Here is a 23,776-nt window from a genome sequence, read left to right as displayed (position 1 = left end):
ACCCCAAAAACCCCATCGGAGACCCAAAAACCCCCCAGAAACACCATTGGGGACCCCAAAAACCCTATCGGGGACCCCCAAAACCCTATTGGGGACCCCAAAAGCATCATTGAGGACCCCCAAAACATCACTGGAGACCACGGAGATACCGCCAAGGACCCCAAAACACCATTGGGGACCCCAAAAACCCCATCGGGGACCCCAAAAACCCATCAGGGACCCCCAAAACATCATTGAGGACCCCAAAACATCATTGGAGACCACGGAGATACCGCCAAGGACCCCAAAACACCGTCAGGTCCTCGAAAACACCTGGGGGACCCCAGAAATGGCAACAGGGACCCCAAAACCCCCCTGGGGACCCCCCAGATGCCATCAAGGACCCCCCAGACACCATCGGGGACCCCGAAAATACCCTCGGAGAGCCCAGAACCACCACCAGGGACCCCAAAACCCCATCAAGACACCCCCAAAACGGGAGGGGACCCCAAAAGACACGAGCGGGGACCCCAAAAATTCCGTGGGGGGCCCCAAACTCCATCCGGGACCCCAAAACCCCACCGGGGACCCCCAAACCCACCCGGAAACCCTCGGAGCCGGCTGTATTTATTACAGGTATTGGAAACAAAACAACCGTCTGCTGTTTCATTGGGGACCCAGGCGTCCGGGGGGGGGGTCTCCCCCAATCCTCCACCCCATGGGCCCCCCCCATACTCCCTCCCCCATCTCGGAGGGCCCAGGCGTCCGGGTGTCTCCCACCCCCCCCCCCCCAAAAAAAGAGACCCGGAGCCGTTGTTCCTTCCACCGCAGCCATTTATTGTCCCTGCTGCCCCCAAGTTGGGGGGGTCAATGGGGGGTGGTGCCCCCCATTTTAGGGGTCAAGGGGTGCCCCCATGACGGGAGGGGGCCCATGGGGAGCCCATTTGCGGGGGATCGGGGGGGGCACCCCCATGGCAGGGGTCCTGTGGGGTGCCCCATTGCGGGGGGAGGGGCCATGGGGTGCCCCCCACCCTGGGGGGGGGGGGGAGGGGGTTATTGCACACACGGTTTTGGGGGTCCCCCCCCATGGCGGAGGGAGGGGTTAGAGCAGCGCCAGGGCCAGGAGCGGGGGCAGGAGCCAGGCGGAGGCCCCCAGCCCCACGGCGGCCCCATGGCCCCCCAGCTCCGGCCCCTTGGCCCCCTGCTTCCGCCCCATGGGGCCGGGGGGCCGCCCGCCCTCTGTGGCCTCCTCCTCTTCCTCCTCCTCCGTGGGCGCCGCCATGGCAGTGCTGGGGGCCCCGGTGGGGGCCGCCATGTTGGTGGTGGCGGCAGCCATATCGGTGGTGGCGGCGGCCATGTCGGTGGTGGCGGCGGCCATGTTGGTGGTGGCGGCGGCCACATTGGCGGTGGTGGCCAGGGTGGCGGCCGTGGTGGCATTGTGGGGCGCCGTGGGGCCGGGGCCGTGGGGCAGCAGCTCGAGGCGGGGCAGGTCGGGGGCGAAGAAGGTCTTGTTGGTGAGGTCGCGGTTGCAGAGGCTGCCGGCGCAGCAGGAGCCCTGCAGCCCCACGGCGCCGCCGCCCTTGGCCGCCCGGGTGCAGGTGCTGTCCCTCACGCAGCCCCGCACCTCGCGCCACAGCGACACCGACCCTGTGCCGGGGAGGGCGTCAGGCGCAGCGGCCACCAACGGGCCTCCCCGGGTCACCGTGGCGACCACCAGGCCTCCGTGTGACTGCCAGGCCTTGGCGTGACCGCTAGGCCGCAGCAGGTTGCCGTGGTGACCACTAGGCCTCAGCAGGTTGCCATGGTGACCACTAGGCCTCAGCGTGACCACTAGGCCTCAGCAGGTTGCTGTGGTGACTGCTAGGCCTCAGCAAATTGCCACAGCGACCACTAGGCCTCAGCATGACCGCTAGGCCGCAGCAGGTTGCCGTGGTGACCATTAGGCCTCGGCATGACCGCTAGGCCTCAGTGGGTTGCCACAGCGACCATTAGGCCTCAGCATGACCGCTAGGCCGCAGCAGGTTGCCGTGGTGACTGCTAGGCCTCGGCGCGACCGCTAGGCCTCAGTGGGTTGCCACAGCGACCATTAGGCCTCGGCATGACTGCTAGGCCGCAGCAGGTTGCCGTGGTGACCGCTAGGCCTCAGTGTGACCGCTAGGCCTCAACAGGTTGCTGTGGCAACCACTAGGCCACTGCATGACCATTAGGCCTCAGCGGGTTGCCACAGCGACCACTAGGCCTCAGCATGACCGCTAGGCCGCAGCAAGTCGCCGTGGCAACCGCTAGGCCTCAATAGGCCTCTGAGTGACCATTAGGCCTCGGCAGGTTGCCGTGACAACCCCTAGACCACTGCAGTGACCACGAGACCTCAGCAGGTTGCCATGGCAACCGCCAGGCCTCATGGGGTCACCACAGCGGCCACTATGCCTCATTGGGTCGCCGTGGCAACCGCTAGGCCTCAATAGGCCTCAGTGTGACTGCTAGGCCTCAGCAGGTCGCCATGGCAACCACTAGCCCCGCCCCCCCCAATAGCCACTTGTGGCATCTCTGTGGCAACCGCTAGGCCTCATAGGGCCACTGCTAGGCCACTCATGGAGTCACTATGGCAACCCCTAGGCCCGCCCCCTGCCACTCATGTGGTCACCATGGCAACCCCTAGGCCCACCCCCCCCTGCTGCCACTCATGCGGTCACCATGGCAACCCCTTGGCCCACCCCCCCCGCTGCCACTCATGCGGTCACCATGGCAACCGCTAGCCCTCCCCTGCCACGGGCTCCCTCAGGGCCCTCCCCCTGCGGCCTCCCGTGTTGCCATAGCAACCACTCCCCCTCCCCTCCAGGGTCCCAGGGGCAGGCCCCAGTCCCCATGGCGACCGCCAAGGCCCCGCCCCGCCCTCCCCATTGGCTCACCCAGCGTCACGGTGACGTTGCCGTGGAAACAGCCGGTGAGGTCGTCGTAGCACTGCACCACGGTGGCGTTGCTGGCGGGGCAGGGCCCGTCGTCGGGGCAACCGTAGCACGAGACGCCATTGGGCACCCGGGCGCTCTCGTTACCTGGCGACGGGGGCGGGGTCAGCGCCGCCGCGGGGCCCCGCCCCCTCTCCACCCCCCCCCGCGCGCGGCCCCCAACGGCCCCCAAATCCCCCCGAATCGCCCCCAAATCCCTGCAAGTCCTACCAATTCTCCCAAAATCGCCCCAAATTGCCCCAAATCCCCCTGAAATGCCCCCAAATCCCCCTGAAATGCCCCCGGAATCCCACCAATCCCCCCCAAATCCCCCTGACTCCCCCCAAATCCCACTAATCCCCCCCGAATCGCCCCAAAATCCCCCCCGAATCGCCCCAAAATCCCCACTAATCCCCCCAAATTGCCCTGAATCCCCCCAATTGCCCCCAATCCTCCCCCGACCCCCCCAAATACCCCCAAACGGCCTCAAATCTCCCTGAAATGCCCCCAAATCCCCCCGAATCCCCCCAAATGGCCCCAAATGGCCCCAAATCCCCCCGAATCCCCACCAATTCCCCCCCAAATCCCCCCAAATTGCCCTGAATCCCCCCATCCCCCCCAAATCTCCCCAAAATGCCCCCAAATCCTCCCACATCCCCCCGATTGCCCCCCAACCCCCCCCGAATCCCCCCAATTCCCCCTAAATGCCCCCAAATCCTCCCAAATCCCACAAATGGCCCCAAATCCCCTCAAAATGCCCCCAATGGCCCCCCCGAATCCCCCCCAAATTCCCCCAAATCCCCCCAATTCCCCCCCCCGAATCCCCACCCAATTCCCCCAATTCCCCCCTCAATCCCCCCCCCCAATTCCCCCCTCAATCCCCCCCCAAATCCCCCCCCCCAAAATGCCCCCAATTTTCCCCAAAATAGCCTCGAGTTCCCCCCACCCCGATCTCCCCAAAATGCCCCAAAATGTCCCGAAATCCCCCCAAACCCCCCCCCCCGGACCCCCCGGACCCCCCCGGTACCGGGCAGGGGCAGGGCCAGGGCTCCGCGGCCCAGCGCCAGGCGCCCGTTGCAGCCGTCGGCGTCGCAGTGGCGGCGCTGGGCGAAGACCACGAGGCCGAAGAGCTCCAGGGCCCGGTCGTTGGCCCCCGCCGCCCCCCGGGCGCAGCCCCGCGCCCCCACCGCGAACCGCCCGTGGCCTGGGGGGGGGGGCAGCGGGGGCCCAGGCGTCCGGGGGGGCCCAGGCGTCCGGGCGGACCCGCCACTGCCGCCCCCCCCCCCCCCCAAAACCATCCCGGGGGCCCAGGCGTCCGGGGATTCCACCCACCCCCAGTTATCCAAGGGGCCCAGGTGTCCGGGAGGGGCCCAGGCGTCCAGGAGGGGCCCAGGCGTCCGGGGGACCCTCCCACAGGGGCCCAGGTGTCCAGGAGGGGCCCAGGCGTCCGGGAAGGGCCCAGGCGTCCGGGGAAGGGCCCAGGCGTCCGGGGGGGCCCAGGCGTCCGGGCGGACCCGCCACTGCCGCCCCCCCCGACACCATCCCGGGGGCCCAGGCGTCCGGGGATTTCCGCCAACCCCAGTTATCCAAGGGGCCCAGGTGTGCGGGAAGGACCCAGGTGTCCAGGAGGGGCCCAGGCGTCCGGGGGGGGCCCAAGCGTCCGGGAGGGGCCCAGGCGTCCGGGGAGACCCGCCACCCCCAGCTATCCAAGGGGCCCAGGTGTCCGGGAAGGGCCCAGGCGTCCGGGGAGACCCGCCACCACCTCCCCAGGGGCCCAGGCATCCGGGCGGACCCACCACTGCCGCCCCCGCAAAACCATCCCAGGGGCCCAGGCGTCCAGGGATTTCCCCCACCCCCAGCTATCCAAGGGGCCCAGGTGTCCGGGAAGGGCCCAGGCGTCCGGGGGACCCTCCCACAGGGGCCCAGGTGTCCAGGAGGGGCCCAGGCGTCCGGGAAGGGCCCAGGCGTCCAGGGGGGGCCCAGGTGTCCGGGGAAGGGCCCAGGCGTCCGGGGGACCCTCCCACAGGGGCCCAGGCGTCCGGGGACCCCCCCCCACCTCCAACCCTCCAAAGGACCCAGGTGTCCGGGACCACCCTGGGGGGGGGGGAATCCCCTCCCTCCCACCTGCCCCCCACCCCCCCGGGGCCCCGGCGTCCGGGAGGGGCCCAGGCGTCCGGGCGCGCTCACTCCAGGTGACGGCGGCCAGGGCCTCGGCGCAGACGCTGCTGCCGGCGCCGCAGGTGACGTTGGCGGAGGCCTGGGGGCGGCAGCCGCCATCGCCCCCCTCCACGCAGCTCCGGCAGCTCAGCCCCACGGCGCCTGGGGGGCGGCGGGGGGGACGTGTGGGGCTGGACCCACACGCGTGGGGGGCGGGACGCCGGCGGGGGACCACACACGCCGGCGGGGGGGGGACACGCCATCCCCACGTGTGTGGGGGGCGGCTGACACCCTCTGCCCCACATGTGTGGGGCAGGGGTGGGACCCCCCCCCCGTGGGGTGTGTGGCGGTGTCAGCCCGGCCCCACACGTGTGGGGCGGCCCCGGCGCGCGGGCGCACCCTGCCCCCGGGGCGGCGTGCTCGGGCCTGTCCCGGCCTGCCCCACGGCGGCCCTGCCCCACGGCGGCCCGGCCCCACGGCGGCCATGACGTCACCACCCCCCCCCGCGTGGGAACCCCCAGCCCCACGGCGGCCATGACACCCCCCGGCCCCATATGTCTCCTGCCCCATGGTGGCTCCCAGCCCCACAACTCCCCCCCCATACGTGTCCTGCCCCACGGCAGCCCCATGGCAGCCATCAGTCTCCCCCCCACCTGCCCCACGGCAGCCCCACAGCAGCCCTGACACCCCCCACACCTGCCCCATAGCTCCTGCCCTATGGTGGCTCCCAGCCCCACGGCAGCCCCAAGGCAACCCCAAGCCCCCCCCAACCTGCCCCACAGCAGCCCCACGGCAGCCCCCTCCCCCCCAGCTCCTGCCCCACGGGGACCCTGACACCCCCCCCCGCCTGCCCCATAGCTCCTGCCCCACGGCAGCCCCACGGCTCCCTGCCCCCCATATGTCCCCTGCCCCACAGCAGCCCCCCAGCTGCCCCCTGCCCCCCAGCTCCAGCTCCACAGCGGCCATGAGCCCCCTCCAACCTGCCCCACGGCAGCCCTGACACCCCCCCCCAACCTGCCCCATATGTCTGCTGCCCCACGGTGGCTCCCAGCCCCATGGCAGCCTCAAGCCCCCCCCAACCTGCCCCACAGCAGCCCCACAGCAGCCCCCTGCCCCCCAACTCCAGCCCCACGGCAGCCCTGACACCCCCCCCGCCTGCCCCATAGCTTCTGCCCCACAGCAGCCCCATGGCTCCCTACCCCCCCGTAAGTGTCCTGCCCCCCAGCAGCTCCCTGCCCCCCCAGCTCCTGCCCCACGGCAGCCCTGACACCCCCCCGCCTGCCCCATAGCTCCTGCCCCACAGCAGCCCCACGGCTCCCTGTCCCCCCATATGTGTCCTGCCCCATGGCAGCCTTAACCCCCCCCACCTGCCCCACAGCAGCCCCACGGCAGCCCCCTGCCCCCCAGCTCCTGCCCCACGGCAGCCCCATGGCTCACTACCCCCCCGTATGTGTCCTGCCCCCCAGCAGCCCCCTGCCCCCCAGCTCCAGCCCCACGGCAGCCCTGACACCCCCCCCGCCTGCCCCATAGCTCCCGCCCCCCGGCAGCCCCCCCCCTCGCGCCGTGGGTCGGTACCGGGCAGCAGCAGGGCGGCGGCGAGCAGCAGCCGTGGGGCCGGGCCCCACACATGGCAGCGGGTGCCCATGGCCGGAGCTGCCGCCGCCGCCGCCGCCGCCCTATATGGGAGCGGGGCAGGGAGGGGCCCGGCCCGCCCCACGGCTGCCCCACGGCGTCCCCGCCCCACGGCGCCGAGGCCTCCCTGCCCCACGGGGTTTCCCCACCCCACGGCTGCCCCACGGCACCAGGACGTCTGCCCCTCCCCGCCCCGGCCTTCCTGCCCCACGGCAACATGGCTGCCCCACGGCTGCCCCACGGCTGCCCCCAGCCCCATAGCACCCCCCAGTGCCCCCCCCGCCCCACGGCCACCATGATGTCCACGGCTGCCCCATGGCTGCCCCACAGCCACCCCCCCCAGCCCCATAGCACCCCCCAAGGACCCCCCCCTCCCAGGCCCAGCCCTGCCCCACAGCAGCCCCCCATCCTGCCCCACGGCCCCCCCGGAAGTGGGGAGCGGCTGACTCACCCCCCCCCCCCCGTGAGTCACCCCACGGCAGCGCCCGGACGCCTGGGCCCCCGGGGCAGGGCTAGGCGCGGGGGCAGCCCGGACGCCTGGGCCCCTGCCATGGCGGCGGCGGGGGGGGGGGGGGGGGGGCAGCATGGCTGGGGAGGGGCCCAGGCGTCCGAGAACCCCCTCCCTCCCCCCCCAAAGGGCCCAGGCATCCGGGACCCCCCCCCAAAGGGGCCCAGGTGTCCGGGTGCTCCCCGCCCCCCCCCCCAAGCACCAGGCAGCAGAATAATAAATTAACATGTTTTAATTAACCATAAATAAGGCAAAAATTGGGGGGGGGGGAGGGGGCCGGCCCCATCGCTGAGGGGGTGCTGGTGAAGGGGCCCAGGCGTCCGGGGGGGGCCCAGGCGTCCGGGGGGGCCCAGGCGTCCTAGGCGGCGGCGACGGCGGCTCCGAGGAGGAGGAGGAGGCCGAGGGCCGGGGGGGGGGCGGCCCGGGGGGCCCCGGCGTCCGGGGGGTCCCCGGGGAGGCGGTTGCAGAGGGGCCCCTGGCAGCAGCGGGGGGGGCCCAGGAGTCCCCCCAGCCCCAGGGGGGCCCCGGCCTCGCACCAGGCCTGCGTGGCGCAGCCCCGAAGGGCCCAGGCGTCCCCGGAGGCGTCTGGGGGGGGGGACGGGGGGGCGGTGAGACCCACGGCTGCCCCACGGCTGCCCCCAGCCCCATAGATCCCCCATGGCTGCCTCACAGCTGCCCCCAGCCCCATAGATCACCCCAGCCCCATAGATTCCCCCCCAGCCCCATAGATCCCCCCCAGCCCCACAGATCCCCCCCAGACCCACAGATCCCCCCCAGACCCATAGCAGCCCCGAAGGGCCCAGGCATCCCCGGAGGCGTCTGGGGGGGGACGGGGGGACAGTGAGACCCACGGCTGCCCCCAGCCCCACAGATCCCCCCAGCCCTAGAAGAGCCCCAAAGGACCCAGGCGTCCCTGGAGGCGTCTGGGGGGGGGACAGGGGGGTGGTGAGACCCACAGCTGCCCCCAGACCCATAGATCCCCCCCCAGCCCCATAGATCCCCCCAGCCCCATAACAGCCCCGAAGGGCCCAGGCGTCCCCGGAGGCGTCTGGGGGGGGGACGGGGGGGCGGTGAGACCCACGGCTGCCCCACAGCCGCCCCCAGCCCCATAGGAGCCCCCCAGCCCCATAGATCCCCCCCCAACCCCATAGCAGCCCCGAAGGGCCCAGGCGTCCCCGGAGGCATCTGGGGGGGGACGGGGGGGTGCTGAGACCCATGGCTGCCCCACAGCTGCCCCCAGCCCCATAGACCCCCCAGCCCCATAGACCCCCCAGCCCCATAGAACTCCCCCCATAGCCCCCCCGTACCGTGGGTGCCCCAGACCAGGGCGCAGTGGGTCAGGGCCCCCCGGCAGGCCAGCGGCCGTGGGGCGCAGCCGTGGGGCGCGGGGCCCTCGCAGCCCAGGCACCAGGCGCCGTTGGGGGCCCCGGGCTCCTCTGGGGGGGGGGTGACACCAGTATAAACCAGTGCACACCAGTACAAACCAGTGCGCACCAGTACGGGGCCACGGCCGCCCCAGCACAGCCCGGCGCCCCCCCAGTGAGCCCCAGGCCCTCCCAGTCCTCCCAGTGCCCCCCAAATGGGCCTCCCCAGCCTCTCAGTTCTCCTTCCCAGTTCTCCCAGTACCTCCTGTCTCAGTTCTCCAGTCCATCCCAGTTCATCCCAGTCTTCTCCAGTCATCTCCAGCGTCCCCAAACCTCCCATCCCAGTGTCCCCAGTCCCCCCAGTGTGCCCAGCCCCCCACCCCAGTGCTCCCAGTACCCCTAATCCCCCCACCCCAGTGTCCCCAGTGCCCCCATCCTAGCCCTCCCCAGTTCCCCCAGGCCTCCCCAGTCCATTCCAGTGCTCCCAATCCCCCTCGTCCCAGTCCCTCCCAGTCCCCCCCAGTGCCCCCAATCCTCCGCTCCCAGTGCTCCCAGTCCTCCGCACTCCGTCCCAGTGCCCCCAGTCTCCCCTGCCCCGGTCCCCCAGTCCCCCCCAGTCTGTCCCAGTGCCCCCGATCCTCCCATCCCAGTGCTCCCAGTCCTCTGCGGTCCATCCCAGTGCCCCCAATCCCCACCCCCCAGTGCCCTCCAGTCCCCCCCGCACTCCCAGTCCATCCCAGCCCATCCCAATCTCCCCCAGTGCTCCCCATTCCCCCCTCCCAGTGCTCCCAGTCCTCCGCAGTCCATCCCAGTGCCCCCAATCCCCCCCGTCCCAGTCCCCCCCAGCCCCCCCCACACTCCCAGTCCCTCCCAGTCCCTCCCAGTGCCCCCAGTGCCCCCGTACCGGGCTGCCCGTTGCAGCCGGAGCCCTCGCAGCACCGCGCCAGCCGCAGGCTCTGCCCCGTGTCCAGCCCCAGCAGCCCCCGGCAGGGGCCCAGGCGTCCGCAGCCCCGCAGCGCCTGCGCCAGGCGGCCCCCCCCCGCGGGCCCCGGCGTCCGGGTGAGCCCCCCTGCGGGCCCAGGCGTCCGGGTGAGCCCCCCTGCGGGCCCCGGCGTCCGGGTGAGCCCCCCTGCGGGCCCCGGCGTCCGGGTGAGCCCCCCTGAGGGCCCCGGCGTCCGGGTGAGCCCCCCTGCGGGCCCCGGCGTCCGGGTGAGCCCCCCTGCGGGCCCCGGCGTCCGGGTGAGCCCCCCTGCGGGCCCCGGCGTCCGGGTGAGCCCCCCTGCGGGCCCAGGCGTCCGGGTGAGCCCCCCTGCGGGCCCCGGCGTCCGGGTGAGCCCCCCCGCGGGCCCCGGCGTCCCGGGGAGCCCCCCCGTGGGCCCAGGCGTCCGGGTGAGCCCCCCTGCGGGCCCAGGTGTCCGGGTGAGCCCCCCTGCGGGCCCAGGCGTCCCGGGGAGCCCCCCTGCGGGCCCAGGCGTCCGGGTGAGGGCCCAGGCGTCCGGGGAAACCCCCCTGCTCCCCCCCTCAAGGGCTTGCGCCAGGCGCCCCCCCCCCATGGGCCCAGGTGTCCGGGTGACCGGTGGGGCCTTGGTGTCTGAGAAGGGACCCAGGAGTCCGGGAAAGGGGCCCAGGCGTCCCCCCCAGCCCCCCCCCGCCCCCAGGGGCCCAGGCGTCCGGCTCCCCGGGGCCCAGGCGTCCCCCCCAGCCCCCCCCCGCCCCCAGGGGCCCAGGCGTCCGGCTCCCCAGGGCCCAGGCGTCCCCCCCAGCCCCCCCCCGCCCCCAGGGGCCCAGGCGTCCGGCTCCCCGGAGCCCAGGTGTCCCCCCCAGCCCCCCCCGCCCCCAGGGGCCCAGGCGTCCGGCTCCCCGGGGCCCAGGTGTCCCCCCCAGCCCCCCCCGCCCCCAGGGGCCCAGGCGTCCGGCTCACCGGGGCCCAGGCGCAGCGTCAGCGCCAGGCAGCGGTCGCGGGGGTCGGGGCAGCGCAGCCGCCCCAGGGCGGGGCCCGAGCAGGAGCCGTCGCCGTCGTCACCGTCGTCACCGTCGTCGCAGGTGAAGCACTCGAGGGCGGCGCTGGGGTGGGCGCGGGGCCCTGCGGGGCCCAGGCGTCCGGGGGGGGCCCAGGCGTCCGGCTCAGCCACGGCACCCGGCCCTCTGCACCCCCCCCAGGGGGCCCAGGTGTCCGAGCAACCCCCCCAGGGGCCCAGGCATCCCCCAAGGGGCCCAGGCGTCCAGGCATCTCCCCCTCAGGGGCCCAGGTGTCCCCTCACCCCCCAAGGGGCCCAGGCATCCCCCAGGGGCCCAGGCGTCCCCCCTCCCCCCCAGGGGCCCAGGCGTCCGGGCATCCCCCCCCCAGGGGCCCAGGCGTCCCCCCAAGGGGCCCAGGTGTCCAGGCATCCCTCAGGGGCCCAGGCGTCCCCCCTCCCCCCCAGGGGCCCAGGCGTCCCCCCAGGGGCCCAGGCGTCCGGGGATCCCCCCCCCCAGGGGCCCAGGCGTCCCCCAAAACCACCCCCCAGGGGCCCAGGCGTCCGGGCATCCCCCCCCAAGGGGCCCAGGCGTCCGGGCATCTCCCCCCCAGGGGCCCAGGTGTCCCCTCACCCCCCAAGGGGCCCAGGTGTCCGGGCATCCCCCAAGGGGCCCAGGCGTCCGGGCATCCCCCCCCCAGGGGCCCAGGCGTCCCCCCTCCCCCCCAGGGGCCCAGGCGTCCCCCAAGGGGCCCAGGCGTCCGGGGGGGGAGGGGGGGCGCTCACGGGGGGCGGGGCCGCCGTTGCACAGGTCGCCGGCGCAGAGCAGCTCCTGCAGCGTCACCAGCTGCCCGCGCGAGCGGAACGTGACGGAGGCGCTGACGTTGCCGCTGACGTCGCCGGCGGGGGCGGGCGCACAGCCACGCTCCTCCCGCCGCAGCTCCCGCGGCGCCCGCGGCGGCTCTGCGACATGGCGGCGGCGTCAGGGGGCGGGGCCTGACCCCTGACCCCGCGCGCGTGACCCGCCCCCCGCACGTGACCCCCCCCGCGCACGTGACCCCCCCGCGCACGTGACCTCACCGTCCACCGTCGTCAGCAGCGTCGCGCGGCAGCGGCTCTCGTGCGCCGCGCACGTCACCGGCGCGCAGGCCTCGTCCGCGCACTGCAGGCAGCGCAGGCAGCTCCCTGCGGGGGCCCAGGCGTCCGGGGGGGCCCAGGCGTCCGGGGGGGGGCCCGGGGAGAAAGGGGGGGGGCCCAGGCGTCCCGAGGTGCCCAGGCGTCCCGGGGAAGCAGGGGGGGCCCAGGCGTCCGGGGAGGGGCCCAGGCGTCCCGAGGGGCCCAGGCGTCCGGGGGGGGTGCCCAGGCGTCCCGGGGAAACAGGGGGGGCCCAGGCGTCCCGGGGGACCCGGGTGAGTCTCTTCACACCTCCCCGAGGGGCCCAGGCGTCCGGGGATTCCCCCCCCACAAGGAGGGCCCAGGCGTCCGGGGACTCCTGCTCTTCCCCCCCCCCCCCGCAGCCGCAGAGGGGCCCAGGCGTCCGGGGTGACTCACGGGGAGGAAGCGCCCCCCCCGCCCCCCCCCACCTGCGGGACGTGATTCACCCCCCCCCCCCCCGGCCACATCCTGCCTGACTCAGCCCCCCCCCCCCACCGCAAGGGGCCCAGGCGTCCGGGACGTGTCTCCCCCCCCCCCCCCCCGGCCAGCACACTTCCCCTTGGGGGGGCCCAGGCGTCCGAGCGCCTCCTGCTGGGCAGCACTTGCCCCCCCCCCCCCGGGAAGGGCCCAGGCGTCCTGAGGGGCCCAGGAGTCCGGGGGGGGCCCAGGTGTCCGGGGGGGCCCAGGCATCCGGGCAGCCCTGTCCTGCCCCAGGGGGCCCAGGTGTCCGAGGGGCCCAGGCGTCCGGGCAGCCCTGTCCTGCCCCAAGGGGCCCAGGCGTCCAAGGGGCCCAGGCGTCCAAGGGGCCCAGGCGTCCGGGCAGCCCTGTCCTGCCCCAAGGGGCCCAGGCGTCCGAGGGGCCCAGGTGTCCGAGGGGCCCAGGCGTCCCGGTGCCCCCCCAGCCCAGCTCCCACTCCCCCCCCGGGGGACCCAGGCGTCCGAGTGGCCCCTGCCCAGCTCCCCCCCCCCCCCCCCCGCCCCGGGGGGCCCCGGCGTCCGAGGGGCCCCGGCGTCCGGTACCTGGCAGCAGCAGCACCGCCAGCAGCGCCCAGCCCCGCGCCGGCCCCATGGCCGCAGCCGCCCCCGCCCCCGCTGCCGCCTTATAGCCGCTGGCCGGAAACGGGCCCAGGCGTCCGGGAGACCGCCCAGCCCCCCCGCTCCCCCCCCCCCCCCCCCCGACGGGGTGGACGGGCCCAGGCGTCCTGGCACCGGGCCCCCCCCCGCTCTGGACGCCTGCGTTCCCGCCATGGGGGGGGAGAGGGGCAGCCGGACGCCTGGGCCCGCTGGTGTGGGGAGCCCCCGGACGCCTGGGCCCCTTGCAGGTGGCGGGGGGGGGGGCGAGGGCACCCAGACGCCTGGGCCCCTTGGGGGGGGAGGGGGAGTCCCCGGACACCTGGGCCCCTCATGAGCAGGAGCCCCCGGACGCCTGGGCCCCTCTGGTGTGTGGTGATCCCAGACGCCTGGGCCCCCCGGGGGGGGGGGGAGCCCCCGGACGCCTGGGCCCCCGGTTCCCCTTTCTCTTCCCGGCAGATCCTGTTTCTGCAGAAAGAAGTTACAAAATGGGGCTGGGGGGGGGGGGAGCCGGACGCCTGGGCCCCTGGGGGGGGGGGGTGGGGCTGAGGGACCCAGGCGTCCGGGCACCCCTCTCCCCCCCCCCAAATAAAGGAGGCGGAGGCAGCCGGTCCCTTCGCAGGGCTTTATTGGGCCGCGACACGGCTCGGACACGCCAGGAACACGCTAAGGACACGTGAAGAACACGCGAAGCACGCGGGGAGCGGCGGGGCGGCAATAAATATTGGGGGGGGGGGCCCGGACGCCTGGGCCCCTCCCGGACGCCTGGGCCCTTCCCGGACGCCTGGGCCCCTGGGGGGGGGGTCAGTGGAGGAGGGCGGCCAGGAGGGGCCCGAGGAGGAGGAGGAGGAGGGGGGGGGAGAGGGGGGCCCCGAGGCCGAAGGCGCCGGCGGTGGCGGCGGGGGGGGGCGAGGCGGGGGGGCGCCGGGGCAGCGTCACGGGGAAGCGGCCGGGGGGGGCCCCGGGGGGGGGCGGGAGGGTGACCAGGGGGGCCCAGGCGTCCCCGGGCCCCGCCGCCTCCCTGAGGCCCCTGGGGGACGTGGGGACGGGGGGGGTCGCGGGGACGGGGGGGGCCGCGGTGGCGGCACCGGGTCCCCGCGTCCCCTCCGCGAAGGTGGCATCGGCCACCGCCTCCGTGTCCCCCCCTTGGCACGCGGTGACGGGGGTCCCGGTGTCCCCAACCGCCGCGGTGGCACCCGGTCGCTGCGTCCCCTCCGCGGGGACGTCACCGTTGGTGGCCGCCGTGTTCGTGTCCCCTCCCTGGGACGTGGTGACGGGGGTCGCGGTGTCCCCTGGCACCGTGGTGGCACCGGGTCCCTCCGCAAAGATGCCACCGTCGTTGGCCCCCGCGTCCGTGTCCCCTCCCTGGGCCGCGGTGACACGTCCCACCGTGTCCAGGGGGTGGATCTGGGTGACGGGGGTCACGGTGTCCCCAACCGCCGCGGTGGCACCGGGTCCCTGCGTCCCCTCCATGGGGACGTCACCGTTGGTGGCCGCTGCGACCCTGTCCCCTCCCTGGGACGTGGTGACGTGTGCCACCATGTCCATGGCCTGGACCGCGGTGACAGCGGTCCCAATGTCCCCTGGCACCGTGGTGGCACCGGGTCCCTGCGTCCCCTCCACAAAGACGTCACCATCGTTGGCCACCGCCTCCGTGTCCCCTCCCTGGGCCGCGGTGACGTGTCCCACCGTGTCCCCAACCGCCGTGGTGGCACCAGGTTCCTCTGTCCCCTCCATGACGACATCACCATCGTTGGCCACCGCATCCGTGTCCCCTCCCTGGGACGCGGTGACGTGTCCCACCGTGTCCCCAACCGCCGTGGTGGCACCGGGTCCCTGTGTCCCCTCCACAAAGACGTCACCATCGTTGGCCACCGCATCCGTGTCCCCTCCCTGGGATGCGGTGACGTGTCCCACCGTGTCCCCAACCACCGTGGTGGCACCAGGTTCCTCTGTCCCCTCCATGACGACGTCACCATCGTTGGCCACCGCGTCCGTGTCCCCTCCCCGGGCCGCGGTGACACGTCCCACCGCCACGTCCCGGCCGCAGACCGTGGTGACGGGGGTCCCCGCGTCCCCTGTCACCGCGGCGGTGGCACCGGGTCCCTGCGTGGGGACGCCGCCGCCTCCGGCCGCCGCCTCCGTGTCCCCTCCCCGGGCCGTGGTGACACCGGGTCCCTCCATGAGGACACCGTTGTCACAGGCCACCGCGCCGCTGTCCCCAACCTGGGACGCGGTGACGTGTCCTGCCGCGGTCACGTCCCCTCCGTAGGCCGCGGTGACGGTCCCCGTGTCCCCGGCCACCGCGGCGGCACCGGGTCCCGGTGTCCCCTCCATGAAGACGTCCCCGTGTCCGGCCACCGTCTTGTCACCTCCATGGGCCGCGGTGACGGTCCCGGTGTCCCCAAGCGCCGCGGTGGCGCCGGGTCCCCGCGTCCCCTGCGTGGGGCAGCCGGGGGGGGGCCGGGGGGGGGCCGGGGGGGCGCCGGCCCCGCGGGAACCTGCGGAGAGGAGGGTCACCGGCTGCCACCGCCCCCCCCCCCGGACACCCCCCCATCAGGGGCCCAGGCGTCCGGGTGCCCCCACTACCCCCCCACCCAGGGGCCCAGGCGTCCTGCCCCACTCCCCCCACTCAGGGGGCCCAGGTTCTGCCCCCCCCCCCCAAAAGGGGCCCAGGTGTCCGGGCCCCCCCCTCATCCCGAGGGGCCCAGGCGTCCAGGCTACCCCCACCCTGAGGGGCCCAGGCGTCCGAGCCCCCTCCCTCCCCCTCCCCAAGGGGCCCAGGCGTCCGGGCCCCCCCTCCCTTCCCCCCAAGGGGCCCAGGCGTCCGAGCCCCCTCACCCCACGGGCCCAGCCGTCCGGGCCCCCCTCCCTCTCCCCAAGGGGCCCAGGCGTCCGGGCTACCCCCACCCTGAGGGGCCCAGGCGTCCGAGCCCCCTCCCTCCCCCTCCCCAAGGGGCCCAGGCGTCCAGGCCCCCCTCCCTCCCCCACCCCAAGGGGCCCAGGCGTCCGAGCCCCCTCACCCCGCGGGCCCAGGCGTCCGGGCGCGCCGCCCGTCAGGAGGGCGCCCAGCACCAGCAGCCCCAGGACTCGCTGCATCGTCGTCGCCGCCGCCGCCGGGGGGGCCCAGGCGTCCGGGCCCCCTTTATGGGCTCCCGGCCCCTCATTAGCGGCAATTAGCGGGGGGGGGGGGGCGGCGGCTGGCGGGGCCCAGGAATGCGGCCGGGCCGCCGCCCCCGGACGCCTGGGCCCCCGTCACCTCCGCCCCGACGGGCCCAGGCATCCGGGGCGCCCCGGCCACGGGGCCCAGGCGTCCGGGAGCTGCCGCCCCCGCTGCTTCCTCCCACCTGACCCCCATCGCTCTCGGTGCCTCCTCACCTGAGAGGGGCCCAGGCGTCCGGGGGGGGGGGGTCAGGGGACTGGGGGGGCCCAGGCGTCCGGGGGGGGGGCCCAGGCGTCCGGGGGGCCCCGGCGTCCGGGGCTGCCCCACTTTCAGCCCCGTGGGCGGTTGTTTGTCTCGGCTCCGGGCGGCGACGGCCGCACCTGAGGCCCGAGGGCGGCCACGTGCCGGGGGCCCAGGTGTCCGGGAGCTGCCGCCGCCTCCGCCGAAACCGCTGCCTGCGTGGGCTCGGACACCTGGGCCCCTCGGACGCCTGGGTCCCGCCGGCCGCTGCCTGACCCTGCCGCCATGGGGAGCCGGAGCGCCGAGCCGCAGGGGGCCCAGGCGTCCGAGGGGCCCAGGCGTCCGGGACCCCCATTTACCCCCCCATTGGGGGGCCCAGGCGTCCGAGGGGCCCAGGTGTCCGGGACCCCCATTTACCCCCTTGCCAGGGGGCCCAGGCGTCCGGGACCCACCCCCGGGGGGGGCCCAGGCGTCCGGGACCCCCATTTCACCCCCCATTCAGGGGCCCAGGCGTCCGGGACCCCCCCGATCCCCCCCCCCACCAGGGGCCCAGGCGTCCGGCGCCCCCTGCCGGGCGGGGCGGCCCCACGGCGCGGGGGGGGGGGGGGGGGGGGTTGGTGCCTCCCGCGCAGGCGCAGCGCGTCGCGGCGCCGCGCAGGCGCAGGGGGCGGGGAGGGGCGGGGCGGCGCCGGGCCCCGCCCCCCCGTGCGCGCATGCGCAGCGCGGCGGCGGCGGCGGGACGGGACCGGCACCCCCGACAGGCCCCGCCGCGGCGGTGAGTGGGGCGGCGGCGCGCGGGGCATTGTGGGGGCGCGCGGGGCATTGTGGGGCCGGGCCCCCTCCTCCCTCCCCCCCCCCCCGCAACCCCCCCCCCGCCCGGCCCATATTGCCCCGGCCCCGGTGCATGCTGGGCAGGCCCCGCCCCCCCGGGCCCTACGGCCCCGCTGCATTGTGGGGCCGCGCCCGACCGACCCCCCCCCCCGGGCCCTACGGCCCCACCGCGGTGCATTGTGGGCCCCCCCCAGTCACCCCGGTGCATTGTGGGGCCCCCACCGCGGTGCATCCTGGGTAACCCCCTGCCACCCCCCCAGCTGCTTTACCCCCCCCCCCCGCGGTGCATTGTGGGGCCCCCCATGACCCTGCCCCGGTGCACCATGGGTAACCCCTGCCCCAGTGCATTGTGGGTCACCCCCCAGCCCCCCCACCCCATCCCAGTGCATTGTGGGTCACCCCCCCCAGCCTGCCCCCCCACCCCAGTGCATTGTGGGCCACCCCTGTGCGCTGTGGGGCCCCCCCCGCCCCAGTGCATCCTGGGTAACCGCCACCCCGGTGCATTGTGGGTCGCACTGCCCTAGTGCATCATGGGCAACTCCTGCCCCGGTGCATCATGGGTAGTGCCCCAGCCCGGTGCCCCACAGCCCCGGTGCATTGTGGGTCACCCCGGTGCATGGTGGGTAACACCCCCCCCCCCGCCACCCTGGTGCATCCTGGGTCCCTGGCGCCCCCCCCCGGCACTGGTGCATCATGGGTCGCCCCAGTGCATTGTGGGTGTCCCTGGCCCCGGTGCATTGTGGGTAACCCCCCCCCCCCCCGGTGCCGCAGAGCAGCGACGATGGCGGAGGGGCCGCAGCCGGGGGAGGCCGGGGGCGACGGCGCCTTCGAGGACGACGAGGGAGGCGGCGCCGGTGAGCGGGGGGCGGCGGCGGTTGGGGCCGTTCGGGGCCGTTCGGGGCATTTGGGGTGATTCGGGGTGATTTCGGGTGGATCTGGGGCACTTGGGGGCCGTTCGGGGCCTTTCGGGGCAGTTCGGGCTGGTGCAGGGTGTTTTGGGGCATTTGAGGGCATTTCGGGGCAGCTCAGGGCGTTTCGGGGCAGTTTCAGGCCGTTTTGGGGACGTTTTGGGGCAGTTCAGGGTGTTTTGGGATGGTTTCAGGGTGTTTTGGCGGCATTTTGGGGCAGATTTGGGGTTCTTTGAGGTGGCTTTGGGGCAGTTTGGGACATTATGGGGAAGGTTTGGGGCGTTTTGGGGCATTTTGGGGTGTTTTGGGGTGATTCAGGGCATTTTGGGTGGTTTGGGGGCATTTTGCGGCTTTTTGGGGCATTCCGGGGTGTTCCGGGGCGTTCCAGGGCCCCCCCACACTAACCCCCCCCCCCCCCCCAGGGCTGCCGGAGCTGCCGGAGGACGAGGACGAGTCGGAGGCGACGTCGGTGTCGTCGGGGGACAGCGGCCCCCCCACGCCCTCCGCCAACGGCTACGCAGGTGCGCCCGGACGCCGGGGCCCCTCAGGGGGGGGGGCCCTCTGTGAGGCGGGGGGGGACACCGGGGCCCCTCAGGGTGGGGGAGGGGGAGCCCGGACGCCAGGGCCCCTCCGTGGGGCGGGGGGGGGGACACCAGGGCCCCTTGGCGGGTGCCAGGTCCGGACGCCTGGGCCCCTCTGTGGGTGCTGCACCCGGACGCTTGGGCCCCTTGGGGGAGGGGGGCAGTGACGCTCCTGGACGCCTGGGTCCCTTTTTTGGGGGGGGGGGGGGGGAGGGTGCCATTCCCGGACGCCTGGGCCCCCGGGGGGTGGGGGATTGGCTCCCGGACGCCTGGGCCCCTCGGTGGTTGGGGGGGAGGTGCTGCTGCCGGACGCCTGGGCCCCTGGCGGGTGCCATTCCCGGACGCCTGGGCCCCTCGGCGGTTGGGGGGGGGGGGTGTAGCCACCCCCGGACGCCTGGGCCCCTGGTGGGTGCCATTCCCGGACGCCTGGGCCCCTGGTGGGTGCCATTCCCGGACGCCTGGGCCCCTCATTGGGGAGGGGTGTAGCCACCCCCGGACGCCTGGGCCCCTGGTGGGTGCCATTCCCGGACGCCTGGGCCCCTCGGCGGTTGGGGGGGGGGGGGGTGTAGCCACCCCCGGACGCCTGGGCCCCTGGGTGCCGCGGTGACGCGCTGCGGTGCCGGCAGGGACCCCGCGGAGCCGGGAGCGAGCGGCAGCGGCGGCAGCAGCGTCGTCGTCGTCGTCGTCGCCGGGGCCGGGCCGGGGGCCGGGGGGCGGCGCCGAGGGGGGGGGCGGCGGGGGGGGCGGGGGCGGCGGCGGGGGGGCGCGGGGGGGGGCGGCGGAGTGGCACGAGTGCCCCGAGTGCGGCCGGGGCTTCGGCACCTCGCGGGCGCTCAAGGTGCATCGCAGCTACCACGTGGGCCGCAAGCGGCCGCCGGGGCCCGGGCGCCCCCCGGGGCCCCCCCGCGCGCCCCCCCCGGCCCCCCCCGCCGCCCCCCCCGCGCCGCGGGGGCCCTTCCACTACATCTGCGCCGAGTGCGGGCTGGGCTTCGGGGCGCCGGCGGCCCTGGGCGCCCACCGCTGCGAGCACGGCCGCCGCCGCAGCCCCCCCGGGCGCCCCCGCCGCCCCCCCGCGCCCCCCCGGCCCCCCTACCAGTGCACCGAGTGCCCCGGCGCCTTCGGCCTCGTCGCAGACCTCCACGAGCACTACATGCTGCACGCCCGCGGCGAGCTCTGACCCCGCCCCCGCCCCGCGCGACGACGCGTCGCGACACGCCGCGACACGCCGCGACACGCCGGGACGCGCGGCGACACGTGACGAGGCGCCGTGACGCTGGGCCGTGTCGCGAGAGGCGGCGCCGGGGCCGCCCAATAAACGCCCTTCGGCCCCGCCGGGTCCCGGCTCTGCTTGCGCCGCGCTGATGTCATCGGGGCCGGCCGTGACGTCACGGAGGGGGCGGGAGGGGCTGCTCCCCTCTCCCCCCGCCCCAAGCGGGTGTGATGTCACTGTGATGTCACTGCCCAGGGCTGGGGAGGGTGGGACGGGACGGGACGGGGCTCTTCCCTGCAGCCATGATGTCATCGTGACATCATTGCTCACAGCTCTGACGTCACTTGTACATCAGTGGTGATGTCACATTCTCCAGGCTTGCTGTAACTGGGGGGGTGGGGTGTGTGTCCTTGACTGATGACGTCAGAGCTAGCAGCTGTGATGTCAAGCCCAGCCCTGCCCATGAGCAGGGACTACAGCTCCCAGAATGCCCCGGGGCAGGAGCTGGGACAGGAAGTGACATGTCAGCTCCCGCCCCCCCCCCAAGAACCAATCACAGCTGCTCAGAGGCTCCAGCTTGTTTATTCCAGACCCACAAGGGAGCCCCTTGGCCCCGCCCCCTCCCTTGGCCCCGCCCCCGAGCCCCTTGGCCCCGCCCCCTTAGCCCCGCCCCTGAGTGGCCCCAGCCATGGAGGGGGGCGGGGCCAGGCGGATGTTGCGGCGGTTGCCGTGACGTTGCCGTGACGTTGCAGTGGTCGCCACGGTGGTCACCGTCACCTGTTGGAGCTCCCACAAATGTAGTGTCCGTCACCATGACGTCATAGCAGTTGTGACATCATGGTGGTTGCCATGATGTCACTGTGATGTCACAGCAGTCGCCACGTCACAGCTGAGCTCGCCGTGGGTGTAGTGGATGTGTCAACGATGTCACCGTGACATCATGGTTCATCGTGGATGTTGTGCTGATGTCACCACGACGCCAGAGCTTGCTGCGAGCGTGGTCGATGTCATGACAGTGTCAGAGCTCATGGTGGTGACATCAGAGCTTGCCATGGGTGTCATGGTGATGTCAGAGTTCACCAGGACGACATCAGAGCTTGCCATGGTGATGTCAGAGCTCGCCACAATGATATCAAAGGTCACTGCAGAGATGTCAGAGCTTGTCGCAGGTGTCATGATGACATCAGAGCTTGCCGCGGTGATGTCAGAGCTCAGCGTGGGTGTCACGGTGATGTCAGAGCTCGCTGGGGTGACATCAGGGCTTGCCATAACGATGCCAGAGCTCACCATGGGCATCGCGGTGACATCAGAGCTCCCCGCGGTGACACCAGAGCTCGCCGGGGTGAAGTCGGAGCTCGCCGCGGGTGTCACGGTGACATCGGAGCTCACTGGGGTGACGCCAGAGCTCCCCGCGGTGACACCAGAGCTCTCCGGGGTGAAATGGGAGCTCGCCGCGGGTGTCACGGTGACATCGGAGCTCACTGGGGTGACATCAGAGCTCCCCGCGGTGACACCAGAGCTCGCCGGGGTGAAGTCGGAGCTCGCCGCGGGTGTCACGGTGACATCGGAGCTCACTGGGGTGACGCCAGAGCTCCCCGCGGTGACACCAGAGCTCGCCGGGGTGAAATGGGAGCTCGCCGCGGGTGTCACGGTGACATCGGAGCTCACTGGGGTGACGCCAGAGCTCCCCGCGGTGACACCAGAGCTCGCCGGGGTGAAATGGGAGCTCGCCGCGGGTGTCACGGTGACGTCGGGCCTCGCCCCGGCGACGCCAGAGCTCGCCGGGCTGACGTCAGAGGCGGCGGCGGTGACGTCAGAGCTCGCCGCGGGCGTGGCGGATGTAGTGGCGGTGCAGGGCGCCCTCGCGGGCGAAGGCCCGGCCGCACTCGGTGCAGGCGTAGGCGGGGGCGGGGCCGGCGGGGGCGGCGGCGGGGCGGCGGCGGGGCGGGGCGGGCGGGGGGCGGGGCCGGGGCGGGGCCGGGGGGCGGCGGGGCGGGGCGGGGCGGGGGGCGTGGCCACGCTGGTGGCGCAGCAGGGCGGGGGAGGAGGCGAAGGGGCGGGCGCAGACGAAGCAGACGAAGAGGGCCCCGCGCAGGGCGGCCGCCGCGAAGTCGCGCGGGTGCTGGCGCTTGGCGTGCCGCGCCGCGAAGCCCGCGTCCGCGAAGGTGATGAGGCAGCGCCGGCACCGCCGCGAGCCCACCCGGTCTGCCGGCAACACCGGCACCGTCGTCACCGCGGCAGCACCGTCGTCACCGCGGCAGCACCGGCAGCGTCACCCCGCCCCCGCCCCCCCGGGGGACCCCGCGCGCCCGCAGCCACCCGCCCACCGCCCCACGGCCACCGCGGGACCCCCCATGGGGACCCTCCGACCCCCCCAGGACCCCCATGGGGACCCACGGCCACTTCAGGGACCCACTGACCACCCCGGGACCCGCAATGGGGACCCACAGCCACCTCGGGGACCCACCCACCATCTCAGGGACCTTCCAACCCCCCCAGGACCCCCATGGGGACCCACGGCCACTTCAGGGACCCACTGACCACCCCACGGCCACCTCGGGGACCCACTGACCACCCCGGGACCCCCAAATGGGGACCCACGGCCACGTCAGGGACCCACCAACCACCCATGGCCACCACAGGGACCCACTGACCACCCCACAGCCACCTCGGGGACCCACCGACCCCCCCAGGACCCCAATGGGGACCCACGAAGCACCCCATGGCCACCACGGGGACCCATAGCCACCCTAGGACCCCCAACGGGGACCCACGGCCACCTCAGGGACCCACTGACCACCCCACGGCCACCCCAGGGACCCACTGACCATCCCAGGACCCCCAATGGGGACCCACGGCCACCCACAGGGACCCACCAACCCCCCCAGGACCACCCACAGGGACCCACAGCCACCTACCGACGCCCCCCAGACACCCCCGGGGACCCACCAGCCCCCCATCGACCCCTGGGAACGTGCAGGGACCCACAGATCGCCCCACGGCCGCCCCACGGGGACCCAGCACCCTCCCCAGGGCCCCCCCGAGGCCCCCCGCCCCCCTCAGCGCCACCCCACGGGGCCCCCCAGCCATCCCCCCCCCCCGAGGCTCCCCATAGAGAGTCCCCTGACCCCCGGCGCGACCCCCAGCCCTCCCGCCCCCAGCCCCACTCACAGACGGGGCCCTTGGAGCGGGGTGCGGGGGGGGCCTCAGGCCGGGCGGGGCCACAGGGGGGCGCTGGGGGCCCCGGGGGGGCCCGGGGGGCCGGGGGGGGCGCGGGCGGCTCCGAGGGCGGCGGCTGCGACATGGCGGGGCCTGGGGCCGCCGTCAGCCAGGGCTGGGGCCCCCCGAGGCCCCCCAAGAACCCCCCCGCCAGCCCCCCATAACCCCCCCGGACCCCCATAACCCCCCCAGCACCCCCATGGACCCCCCCAACAGCCCCCCCCAGGCCCCAGAGACCCCCAGTAAAACCCCTCAGACCCCCATTAGCCCCCCCCGGGACCCCTCGCCCCCCCCAACCCCCCATTAAGGCCTCACGAGCCCCCAGTAACCCCCCAGGCCCCATAGGGAGCCCTTAATGCCCTCCCCAGACTGCCATTAATCCTCCCCAGACCCACAATCGCCTCCCAGCAGCCCCCACGACCCCCCCAGAGCCCCTATATCCCCCCAGGGGACCTCATAACCCCCCCAGGCTCCCAATAGCCCCTCCCAGCCCCCCAATAACCCCCCCAAAACCCCTGATAATCCCCCAATAACCCCCCAAAGCCCCCAATAACCCCCCCAACCCCTCCCAGACCCCCAATAGCCCCCAGGACCCCCCATAACTCCACCTCGAGCCTCTATAGCCCCCTCACAGTCCCCATAGAGACCCCGTAGGCCCCCCCCCAGGACCCCCCCCGGTGCCCGTAGGCCCCCAGCCCGTTCCCACAAGCCCCCGCGGCCCCCGCCGCACTCACTCGCTCTCGCTCCCGCTCTCCGCGCCCCCCCCGTTGCCTCCTTCCGGCTTCCGGCGCGGCCCCCGCAGGACCCCGGCGCGCTTCCGCCCGGGGCTGCCCGAGCGCGCGCCTGCGCAGCCCCCTC

The 23,776-nt window shown here is 74.5% G+C and overlaps 5 protein-coding genes across 6 annotated transcripts; 1 reads left to right on the top strand and 4 right to left on the bottom strand.

Moving 5' to 3' along the window:
• Positions 1–792: 792 nt before the first annotated feature.
• LOC135326673 (ly6/PLAUR domain-containing protein 3-like) lies at positions 793–6,771 on the bottom strand. Its single transcript, XM_064504487.1, has 5 exons — positions 6,657–6,771; positions 5,112–5,243; positions 3,952–4,128; positions 2,889–3,032; positions 793–1,626 (listed from the first exon to the last, which is right to left on the bottom strand). The coding sequence occupies exons 1-5, from the start codon at positions 6,724–6,726 to the stop codon at positions 1,082–1,084; spliced, it is 1,068 nt and encodes a 355-aa protein (XP_064360557.1). The 5' UTR covers positions 6,727–6,771; the 3' UTR covers positions 793–1,081.
• A 664-nt stretch (positions 6,772–7,435) lies between these two features.
• On the bottom strand, positions 7,436–12,835 carry PLAUR (plasminogen activator, urokinase receptor). Its single transcript, XM_064504503.1, has 7 exons — positions 12,716–12,835; positions 11,621–11,725; positions 11,327–11,503; positions 10,507–10,668; positions 9,490–9,684; positions 8,529–8,657; positions 7,436–7,806 (listed from the first exon to the last, which is right to left on the bottom strand). The coding sequence occupies exons 1-7, from the start codon at positions 12,762–12,764 to the stop codon at positions 7,580–7,582; spliced, it is 1,044 nt and encodes a 347-aa protein (XP_064360573.1). The 5' UTR covers positions 12,765–12,835; the 3' UTR covers positions 7,436–7,579.
• Positions 12,836–13,377: 542 nt separating this feature from the next.
• LOC135326681 (collagen alpha-1(I) chain-like) lies at positions 13,378–16,856 on the bottom strand. 2 transcript variants are annotated; one of them, XM_064504499.1, is made up of 2 exons: positions 16,145–16,856; positions 13,378–15,267 (listed from the first exon to the last, which is right to left on the bottom strand). In XM_064504499.1, exons 1-2 carry the CDS (start codon positions 16,665–16,667, stop codon positions 13,571–13,573), a joined length of 2,220 nt encoding a protein of 739 aa, XP_064360569.1. In that variant the 5' UTR covers positions 16,668–16,856; the 3' UTR covers positions 13,378–13,570. The 2 variants fall into 2 exon arrangements, with proteins under 2 accessions (XP_064360569.1, XP_064360570.1); XM_064504500.1 differs by having other exon boundaries at positions 15,790–16,232.
• Positions 16,801–19,822, top strand: LOC135326682 (zinc finger protein 48-like). Its single transcript, XM_064504501.1, has 4 exons — positions 16,801–16,944; positions 17,772–17,854; positions 18,331–18,429; positions 19,116–19,822. Exons 1-4 carry the CDS (start codon positions 16,883–16,885, stop codon positions 19,664–19,666), a joined length of 795 nt encoding a protein of 264 aa, XP_064360571.1. The 5' UTR covers positions 16,801–16,882; the 3' UTR covers positions 19,667–19,822.
• A 440-nt stretch (positions 19,823–20,262) lies between these two features.
• On the bottom strand, positions 20,263–23,776 carry LOC135326683 (zinc finger protein 576-like). The gene is made up of 3 exons (XM_064504502.1): positions 23,653–23,776; positions 22,871–23,011; positions 20,263–21,904 (listed from the first exon to the last, which is right to left on the bottom strand). The coding sequence occupies exons 2-3, from the start codon at positions 23,001–23,003 to the stop codon at positions 21,513–21,515; spliced, it is 525 nt and encodes a 174-aa protein (XP_064360572.1). The 5' UTR covers positions 23,004–23,011; positions 23,653–23,776; the 3' UTR covers positions 20,263–21,512.

Source organism: Dromaius novaehollandiae, unplaced genomic scaffold (genome assembly GCF_036370855.1).
Source record: "Dromaius novaehollandiae isolate bDroNov1 unplaced genomic scaffold, bDroNov1.hap1 HAP1_SCAFFOLD_111, whole genome shotgun sequence".
Lineage (NCBI taxonomy): Eukaryota > Metazoa > Chordata > Aves > Casuariiformes > Dromaiidae > Dromaius > Dromaius novaehollandiae.
This window is presented reverse-complemented; position numbering and strand designations above follow the sequence as displayed.

Coding starts and splice junctions, on each gene's coding strand:
- LOC135326673 (XM_064504487.1), bottom strand. CDS start 6,726: ATGGGCACCCGCTGCCATGTGTGGGGCCCGGCCCCACGGCTGCTGCTC. Junction 5,244..6,656: donor CGCCGCCCTGCTGCTGCCCG/GTACCGACCCAC, acceptor GCCGCCCCCCAG/GCGCCGTGGGGCTGAGCTGC. Junction 1,627..2,888: donor CAACGTCACCGTGACGCTGG/GTGAGCCAATGG, acceptor TCCCCGGCACAG/GGTCGGTGTCGCTGTGGCGC.
- PLAUR (XM_064504503.1), bottom strand. CDS start 12,764: ATGGGGCCGGCGCGGGGCTGGGCGCTGCTGGCGGTGCTGCTGCTGCCA. Junction 11,504..11,620: donor GCTGCTGACGACGGTGGACG/GTGAGGTCACGT, acceptor GCCATGTCGCAG/AGCCGCCGCGGGCGCCGCGG. Junction 7,807..8,528: donor CCTGGTCTGGGGCACCCACG/GTACGGGGGGGC, acceptor CCCCCCCCCCAG/ACGCCTCCGGGGACGCCTGG.
- LOC135326681 (XM_064504499.1), bottom strand. CDS start 16,667: ATGGGGGGTGAAATGGGGGTCCCGGACGCCTGGGCCCCCCCCGGGGGT. Junction 15,268..16,144: donor GACGCCTGGGCCCCTCTCAG/GTGAGGAGGCAC, acceptor TCCTCTCCGCAG/GTTCCCGCGGGGCCGGCGCC.
- LOC135326682 (XM_064504501.1), top strand. CDS start 16,883: ATGCGCAGCGCGGCGGCGGCGGCGGGACGGGACCGGCACCCCCGACAG. Junction 16,945..17,771: donor CGACAGGCCCCGCCGCGGCG/GTGAGTGGGGCG, acceptor CCGGTGCCGCAG/AGCAGCGACGATGGCGGAGG. Junction 18,430..19,115: donor CTCCGCCAACGGCTACGCAG/GTGCGCCCGGAC, acceptor CGGTGCCGGCAG/GGACCCCGCGGAGCCGGGAG.
- LOC135326683 (XM_064504502.1), bottom strand. CDS start 23,003: ATGTCGCAGCCGCCGCCCTCGGAGCCGCCCGCGCCCCCCCCGGCCCCC. Junction 21,905..22,870: donor CCGCTCCAAGGGCCCCGTCT/GTGAGTGGGGCT, acceptor TGTTGCCGGCAG/ACCGGGTGGGCTCGCGGCGG.